The sequence below is a fragment of the Erithacus rubecula genome (genome assembly GCF_903797595.1).
Source record: "Erithacus rubecula genome assembly, contig: scaffold_1014_arrow_ctg1, whole genome shotgun sequence".
NCBI classification, from domain to species: Eukaryota; Metazoa; Chordata; class Aves; order Passeriformes; family Muscicapidae; genus Erithacus; species Erithacus rubecula.
This window is the reverse complement of record NW_027636401.1, coordinates 20,357-29,529: the sequence shown is the minus strand read 5'-3', so window position 1 is coordinate 29,529 and position 9,173 is coordinate 20,357. Positions and strand designations below refer to the sequence as shown.

At 60.0% G+C, this 9,173-nt stretch overlaps 1 protein-coding gene across 1 annotated transcript; it reads right to left on the bottom strand.

The window, feature by feature from the left end:
- Positions 1-6,249: 6,249 nt before the first annotated feature.
- Positions 6,250-7,744, bottom strand: LOC306815130 (serine/threonine-protein kinase pim-1-like). The gene is made up of 3 exons (XM_079331751.1): positions 7,414-7,744; positions 6,623-6,799; positions 6,250-6,368 (listed from the first exon to the last, which is right to left on the bottom strand). The coding sequence occupies exons 1-3, from the start codon at positions 7,661-7,663 to the stop codon at positions 6,262-6,264; spliced, it is 534 nt and encodes a 177-aa protein (XP_079187877.1). The 5' UTR covers positions 7,664-7,744; the 3' UTR covers positions 6,250-6,261.
- Positions 7,745-9,173: the final 1,429 nt, after the last annotated feature.

The window sequence follows — 9,173 nt, the reverse complement described above, 5'->3', positions numbered from 1 at the left end:
CGACAGGCTCCCCCCGGTTCGGGAAAGGGACCGTCCCCGGGGGCCTGCACGGAGTGAAACGGCGCGGTCTGGCTGGCCGGGGCTGGGGATTGCAGCAGGGGTGTGTTTATCAAAGCCGTGGACACAGCAGAGTGCTGGGCATGTAACGCGCCGGGCACAATGGGCTCCACGTGCGTAATGGCGGCGGCGCCTGGCGGTGGGGGGGGCAGGGGAAGCCATGGGCAGGGGGGAGGAGGGCAGGGGCGGCGCGGCGGCAGCAGCAAGCAGCGCGGTCGCGGCGGGGCAGGGGCGGGCAGGCACGCAGGGGCGGGGTCGGTACGCGGCTGCCGGGGGCTGGGAGTCGGGACAGGGACGGCTGCGGGCACCGAGGGGGCGAGGCTAGGACGCGGCGGAACGGCGGGCGGAAACGCGAGGATGGCATCCGAGGCGGCGGGATCGGGGGGATGAGGGGGGAAGCCAGCGGCAGGGCAAACGCAAGGGGGCCGGGGGGCGGAGAGGGGGCGCGGGGGGGGACGGGCGGGGACGGGTGTGGACACCGAGGGGGCAGGCACAGGAGCGGCAGATGGCGCGGGGGAAGGGGCGGTGGGAGCAGCGGGAGGGTCACAGGATCAGGGGTAGAGGGAGCGGGGTCCGGAACGGCGGGAGGGGAGGGCGCAGTGGCAGGGGTCTGCGGGAGCGGGGATGTCGGGGCTGCGGGGTCCGGGAGGAAGATGGAAGGCTCATCGCAGTGCGAACTGGCGATCGTGGGGGGTTGTTATGGGTTATGTTTTGACTAGCTCCTCTCCCTACCCCCCACCATGGAGCTGCCGGCCCCTCCCCCGGGCTGTTTTATCTAGCCGGGTGTTTTTCGGCTTTTGGGGCTTTTCGCTGCTGGTGCTCGCTTTCGCTGCTGCTTCTGCTGCCCCCCCCTGCCCCCCCTCCCTCTGCTGCTTCGGCTGCTTTCCCCCCCCCTGGCTGCCTAAACTGCCCCTCTCTCTCTCCCCCCCCCCATCCCTAAGATTTGCACCGGCTCCAGGGAACGGATCTGAACTTCGGAGACCACCTGGAAGTCTGCCAAAGAAGCTCTGCTGCCCTTCCTGGCGAAGATCTGCCGAGTTCATCTCCAATCTGGGTCTGTGCTGGGAAGTGTTTCTTTTGTATTTTTGTTAATAAAAATTTTTTTTCCACTTTCCCCTGAAGAAAATCTTTCCGAGCTGGTGAAGGAAGGAATTGTAAGGGGGGGAGGGGCCCTTTGGAGGTCTTTTTCCTAAAATTTGTCCTAAACTTGGACACTTTGTCAAGAATTTATTCATAAAGAATTATAAGGCCAGAATTGAACCTTTGTATAACTTTGTCCCTCAACATTAAGGAGGGAAATCTAGAAGTATTTATATGCATAGAGATATGGTTGATTATTATCATGATTAGGCAAAAAGGTCTTAATCAGAATTACTTACTCCACAGTTTAGGAGCTGTAACATCTATTTTAATATCATGCCTTAGGAAGCAATTTTGAAGCAAGTGTATCAAAGCAGAACTAAGTAGAGATGGGTGTCACTCCCCCAGACCAACGACCCTGGCAAATCTCCTTAGCTCAGCCTCAAGCAGTGACCTTGAGCGGTGTCTCCAATCCAGGGAGGAATCTCCACACACCCCTAAGAAGGGAAATGTCAGGAGATGCTGCCACTAATAATTGGGACAGGGCTTTTCTAGTCTGAAGTGCTGTCAGTCAAATGTGCCCAGGCTGAGCAGCTCTGCTGAAGTTCTCTGTGGTGCCACTTTGTTGTTCCCTGCTCTGGGGATTTTCCCAGCTCTGCCACAGCTTCAGCTCCCTCTCAGGATGTTGAAGTTTGGGACGGAGGAGTCAGGCTGGTTTCAGCATTATTCACCCCAAAAGCAGCGTGACCCCCTCCTTCATTTCCCACTGGGGGCTTTGCAAACAGAGCCTTGTTGGAGCTGTTGGAGCCCATTGCAGGCAGAGCCTCCTGCTCCAGCAGGGACTGCCTTTCCTGGGCCATGGCCAGGCCAGGTCCCACTGCAGGAAAAGCCCCAGGCAGCCCCAGCACAGGGAAGGGCTCGGGAACAAGTGCAGAGTGCCATGGTGGGAGCTGTGCCAGGGAGAGCCTGAGACAGCAAAGGCACCTTGGCACCAGCAGCTGCTTCCAGGGCATGGCCAGAAGCCTCCCTTGGCAAGCTGGCCTGGTGGCCACCAGTGCAGAGCTGCTGCCTCAGGGGGGATTTTTGGCTGGTCTCTGCCCCAGCCCACAGAGGGAGCTCAGCTCTGGCTCTGGCACAGCCCTTGTGCCTGGGCCCTGCAAAGCCCAGAGGTCACCTGTGCCACCCTGGTGCCCATTCCTGGCTCTGGCACGGTCACTTCTGTGCTTGCTGCTGCCTCCAACACTGCACCCCCTCATCTACAGCCTGAGGGACCAGGAGCCTGAGGATGCCCAGAGGAGAGGAGCACTCTGTGCTTTCCAGAAACAATAAAGTGCCTGTTTGCTCCTGCAAAGCATTCAGAATGGAACTCATTGCAGACTGTTCAGACTGCTATTTTCATTAAGAGATGCCATTAGTCACAGTATTGCTACATCACTATTTACAGTGCTTGTGTTCAGCAGAGACAGTAAGGAGCCATGACCACTGTGCATTGAGGTAAAATAAAGTCCTGCTCTGCCCTGTGTGACCAAGATCCTTCCTCTGCCCTTCTGTATCTCTGCAGGGGCAGTGCCTGTGAGCAGAGGTGGTAGGAAGAGACTCCCAGCACAGCAGCACAGCAAGGGACAATGGCCCTGGCTTTCCCCACATCTGCTCTTCCCAACTCCACCCTATCCTTGATATCCCTTCTGTGGCTGTGAGGCTGCAGTGCTCTGGCAGCTTGGTCACTGTCCTGCTGCGTGTCCCTGCTGTGAGCACAGGCAGGGACAGGCCATGGGCACTGCTGGGACACAGCTGGGCTCCAGCACAGCAGTTCCATCAGCAAAGGCATTTCCTGAGGGCAGGGCAGGAAGGCTTTGCTCTCCTCCAGAGTCGGGAACAGGAACAGGCCCAAGGAACAGACTCTGAAGAGGCTCCTTGTGTTCCCTGTTCTCCCAGGGCTCTGTGGGATGAGATCAGGGTCCCAGTGTGGCCATCGAGGGACTCAGGTCTGGGTAGGGTTTGGCTTGTTCATGGCCAGTGCCCATCAGATGGTGAATGGTCTGTGCTGAACCTTGCTGGGGCTCTGCAACTTGTCCCAGGGCTGATGGCAGGGCAATGTTTGTCTGCAGGGCCTTGGGAGCGTCCAGGAGAGCACAGGGGACCTGCAGGGACAGGGTGACCCGGGGAGCAGCAGGGAGTGGAGCTCACAGGCCTGCCCACATTGGGTCACCCTGAGATCAAGGACTGAATGTCTGCTGTGACCAGGAGAGCTCTGAGCCCCAGGGACACAGCAGGCACAGGGAGAGGAGTCTGGCACTGAGTGCTCTGAGCCCCAGGGACACAGCAGGCACAGGGAAAAGAGTCTGGGCACTGAGTGCTCTGAGCTCCAGGGACACAGCAGGCACAAGGAAAGGAGTCTGGGCACTGAGTGCTCTGAGCCCCAGGGACACAGCAGGCACAGGGAAAGGAGTCTGGCACTGAGTGCTCTGAGCCTCAGGCACCTTTCCCAGGAGAATGCAGGGCAGCCCCAAGGCCATCTGGCAGCCCTGGAACAAGGCAGGCTCCTCTGAGCCCCTCCACAGCCCCAGCAGAGCCTGTGTGGGAGGGGGTCAGTGCAGGGAGCACCATCAGCTGCCTCTGTGTCCCAGGCTGAGCAGCAGAGCCCAGCAGAGGCAGCCCAGGGCCCCGGGCAGCACAGCCCCCGTGCTCTGCAGAGCAGCAGCCCCAGCTCGGGCTCTGGGAGCAGGGCAGGGGCTGCAGCAGTGGCTGCTCAGGCCAGCACAGACGTGTTCCCCTGGCACAGGCTCTGTGGGCAGCTGGCATGTGCCAGGAGCAGAGCAGGAACCCCTGGGATGCAGAGAAGCCCTGGAAAGAGGCTGCCCTGTCCCTGGGGCAGCAGCAGCTGCCTGAGGAACCCTGGGGCCAACTCGCTGCTGTGCTGGGCAGCGGGGCTGGCCCGGGGGCTGCAGGAAATGCCCAGGCTGAGGATCTGCTGAGCATTCCAGACACAGAGTGGCTGTCCCTGACCTGCAGTGCCTCCAGTTGCTGCTGCAGAAGGTAACCATGACTATGTCACCTGCACTGTTGGGCTGGGGCAGGGACAGGGAGAGGAAAAGAAGGAACCCTAGGTAATGTAAGTCACCTGCAGTGTCAGAATGGTGCCCATGGTTCCATGGAGCCCCACAGTCCCACAATGGTCTCCTCGTCACACCAGGCCCCACAGTGTCACAAGGCATCTTTGGTTCTATGGGGCCCACAATATCTGCTTTGCCAATGGGCAAGGTCAGCACCGAAGACACGGACACCAACTTAAGGAACAGAGTAATTTATATAATGCAAAAGTGCAAAGAAATAATAAAAAAAAAAGCTGGTTGGGCACAAGTGGGGCAGCACAGCAAACAGGGAGCCTGCAAGTCCCTTCCAGAGACTGCTCTGCCTGAACAGCTCAGCCAGCGGGAAGGAGCTGCTCCACACGGGAACCAGGAACAGAAGACACTCCTATTTTATGGCATGTTTTCTGTTTTAAACTAAAGAAAAAGAAAAAAGAAAAAAACTCTATAAAATATGAAAGATAAAAAAAACCCCAAGTTTGCAGTGAAAAATCTTCTGTAACTTTTAATTCTGTTTAGTAACTGATCCTTCACAGCAGAAAACTCAGTTATTTACTCTGTAAATGAGTTGATGGCATTGATCCATTTTACTGGCCTCAGTAACCTTTTAAAAAAATATTTTGAGGTTTATTTCCAATATAGTTATTTTAAATTGTGGTGGAATTGGAGTGAAGCAAGAAGAAATTGCTTTGTGCCCTGCCAGCTCCTGGCAAGACTGGCAATCTAAACTCTGTCACTGCCCAAATCCTTTAGGAGATGCTCTTCCTTCTCATCCCGTGAAAGAGTTGCACATTCCCTTTGAAACTGTCAGGGGCTTCTTAAAGACGGAAAGTCCCACTTACAGCTTTTTGCTTGGTTTGGGAGTGCAGAACGGAAATTCTCCTTCCATCATCTCCAGGCTGCACTGCCTTAGGAACACGGCCCCTCGCCAGGTTTTGCCCACTCGTGGCACTTCTAGAGGAAGAAGAAAAGTGCAACTGCACAATTCCAGCCAAAAAAGAATGAAGAGTGGGACATTCTGTGGAAATCCAGAGGTTCAGCTGGCACCGTGGAGAGTGTGGGTTCTTGCCCATTGGGTGTGTGTCCCTAACAGCAAACCCTTGGCCTGCAGGAGCATCTCACTCACCTGCAAAGCAGAAAGCGCAGGCGGTAAGCTTGGAACAGGCTCATCTGGTGCAAAGCTGTCAGAGCCCTGTGAGGGCAGAGCCCTGTGCCCAGGGCTGAGCCCAGCAGAGCCCTGGCACAGCCCAGAGCTGCCTCAGCATCCGCAGAGCCCGGCTGCAAGGAGAGAAACCAGAACCCGCCCGTCAGCCGAAGGCTCCTGTCCCCATGTCCCGACCCCGCAGTGCCCAGGCCGTGCTGGCCGTGCCCAGAGCTGGGCACAAACCTCCCAGTCACTGCTGCCCCTGGGAGCAGAGCAGGAGGGCAGCACATGTGCCCAGCCTGCAGCTGCCATGGCACATCCAGCCCCTCAGCAGCTGCCCAGAGCCAAGAAGCAGCTTGGCAGCCACTCAAGAGTTCCTTGCAGCCACCCCAGCAAAGGGGGGAACATTTGGTTCCCGGCCAGGCCGTGCCATGCCCAGATCTGGGACCATCCCCCTGCCTGGGGACTCACCTGCAAATTGGGCCTGGAATGTCTTTGAAGAAGATGCCAGAATCGAAGTCGATCATCTCCAGCTGCCAGTGGCCAGGGCCAGGCAGAGGTTGTCATCCTTGAGGTTGTCCTTGCAGCCGCCCCACCTGGTACAGCTTCTCCAGGGGCTGCTTCTCCTTCCCTGGGGGGCCAGACCAGGCTGTCTGTGCTCTGCCCAGGGACTCAGCCATCACTGAACCAGGACAGGTAAAACCAGGTCGAATGGTGGCTGCCAGTGCTTGCAAGACCAGCTCAGCTCCAGAACAGATGCTCCCATCTGATGACCCCTGCTCCATGGTACAAAAAATCTGGGTTTCTTTGCTTCTTGTGATCAAGAGATGTGTGTAGCTGTTTGATCAAAGGCTCCTGGATTAAATGGTGCCTGTGAATCTCTCCCAACTTCTAGGGCAGATGAACATCCTGCAGCCAAGGGTCATGGAACAGATCTTCCACAGATGGCCTGTCCAAGGAGCGCATGGATAAACACCAGCTGATAACATCTCGGCACTCTGGGGAGAGAAACCAGCAACCACCAGTCAGCTGGAGAAGGACCCTGTTTGCTTTGCCCCACTGTTCCCATGCCCAGGCGCTGCTGGATGTGCTCAGAACTAGGCCTAAACTTTCCAGACAACTCCCTGTTTTGGAGGAGAGCAGGAGAGCAGGACATGAGCCACCTCCTCAGCAGCTGCCAGAGCAGGATGCTCACGAGCCCACTGCTGTCTCCCAGCACTGGTATTCCCCGTGCCCAGAGATGAGGATCCACCTTGAGAGAGCCCTTGTGGGAACTTGAGCTGGCCCCGGATGATGTCCCGGCCCCTCCTGAACGGGTGCTTCCCGCAGACCATCTGGTACAGCACGATGCCCAGGGACCAGATCGTTGCTGCCTCGCCGTGGTAGCATTTGCGGTAGGTCCATTCCAGGGGGCTGTAGGATGGTGTTCCTATGGAATACAGATGGAGCTCATCAGGGGAATGCTGCTGCTCCCAGAGCCTGGCCCCAGCATCCCTGGGCATGGGGGGGGCTGCAGCAGTGGCACAGGGGGTGACCTGCTGCCTACTTGCGAGCACCTGGCTCTTGTGTACAAATCTGGGGTTGGAAAAGAAGCCACTGGTATTGGGAGAGGGCAGTAGAAGCCCTGGGAAGGCCCAGCTAGGACACACAGAAGAAAAAACCCAGCCAGTGGTGGGAAAAACCCACTCTCCTCCCTGCTTGCATTGCCCCCAGAAAACACTAATAAGCTAAGGCAAACAAGGGCAGCAAAGCAGTCCAAGCCCTTCCTCGCCTGCACACCAAACTGAGCAGTGCCCAGGTCTGACCCCCATCTCTGCCACCCCCATGGGGTTTGTGTCGGCCTGGCTGCCCCAGCTCCAGCCACGGCTGAGTGGCTGGTGAATGAGGTTGGCAGAGCTGGCAGCTGGCCCCCCTCTGACCCCCACCCAAGAGCAACTTGGCTGCAGAAGCAATGCCATGGCCTGCAGCAAAGGGGGAAATCCCTGGTGCCACAGCCAGGCTGGGCCATGAGATGCCCAGGAGCATCCCCCAGGCTCGGCTCACCTGCAAACTGCGTGTAGACTGTGTCCTGGAGGAAGGTGCCACAGCCAAAGTCAATCAGTTTGAGCTGCCCGCTGTCCAGGTCGATGATGATGTTGGCCGGTTTGATGTCCCTGTGCAGGACCCCGCAGCTGCTGCAGTGACGCACGGCCTCCAGCACCTGGCGAAACAGCCCCCGCGCCTCCTCCTCCGGCAGGAATCTCCGAGCCGCGATGAAATCACGGAGGTCCTGACATCGCTCTGGACGCTCCATCACCAGCAAGAAGCAGCTGGGCAGCTCAAACCACTCCAGCAGCTGAATGACTCCAGGGAACCCAGTGGACACCTTGTCCAGGAGCACAATCTCCAGGGGCGCACGGGCGCCGTCGGGCTGCGCGAGGAGCACGATGCCGTCAGCAGGGCTGAGGCCCTGCCAGGGCTCTGGGGCTCCTCAGCCAGCCCGGGATGCTCTGCACCCCCCGCTCACCCCACGCCCGCTCTCCCTGCAGGGCTCCCGGCGGCTCCCACCCTGCTGAGCCCCGGCTCCTCTCCGCCCGGCACGCCCCGCCTTCTACCGCTGGCCCCATTCACTCACCAGCTCGCCCCAGTGCTGGATGCGATTCCTGGGCACGCGCTTGATGGCGACCTGCGAGCCAAGGGGCAGCAGCGGGCTGAGCTCGCCGCCCAGCACGCCGCGCTCCAGCCTCCCCTTCCTCGTCTTCTTCTTCCTCCTCCTCCTCCTCCTCCCTCCTCTTTCGCCCCTGCCACTCACCGAAGCACCGTCCACGAGCCGGGTGCCCGAGAAGACGCTGCCAAAGCCGCCGCTCCCCAGCAGCGAACCCATCCGGTACCGCTCCTGCAACGCCTCCTGCGCCTTCCCTGCGGGCGACACGCGGCTGTCAGCGCTCGGCCCGGGGCCAGACACGGCCCCCGACCGTTCCCCGAGCGTCCTGGGCTGGGCATCCCCACCCGCCCCGGGCCCCGGCGGAGCTCGGGCCGGGGGAGCCTCGGCGGGGGTGGCGGGAGTGGCCGCACCGCGTGTGCCCTCCGCGGGTCCCGGGAGGAGCCAGAGACGGGGCCGGGGCCGGGGCTGGGGCTGGGGCTGGGGCTGGGGCTGGGACTGGGACTGGGGCTGGAGCTGGGGCTGGGGCTGGAGCTGGAACTGGAGGTGGAGCTGGAGCTGGAGCTGGAGCTGGAGCTGGAGCCGGAGCCGGGGCTGGGGCCGGGACAAGCGGAGCCAAAGAAAAGCGATGCCTCCCCAGCCCCAGGCACTGTTGTCCAGCCAACAGCACCACAGCCAGGACAGCGAGAGCCGGGTGGAGACGAGACCGCGGCGAGACGAGCGGGGCCGGGGGCGGAGCCGGCGACGGGGCAGGGGCAGCCCCGCCCAGGGCCGGGGGCGGGCTCGGAACATGGCCCGGAAGGGGAAGAGGGGAGAAGGGAAGAGAGGGAGAGGATCCGGGAACGGAACCCCGGGGAAGAGGGTGCGGGAATGAGGGACATGGAGAGGAGGAACAAGAGATCCAGAGGATCTGTAGATTTGCTGCTGCTGCTGCCGCTGCTGCTGCTGCCGCTGCTGCTGCTGCTGCTGCTGCTGCTGTCGCTGCTGCTGCTGCAACTGACGCGCTGGGGCCGTTTGTCCGTGTGTTTGTTTGTCTGTGTGTTCGTTTGTCCGTGTGTTCGCTCATCCGCGTGTCCGTTCCACGCTCGCCCCACTCGCCCCATGGCCGAGCCCCGCGCGCCCCGGGGGCAGCCCCTGAGTCTGTCCCGGAACGAGAACTTTG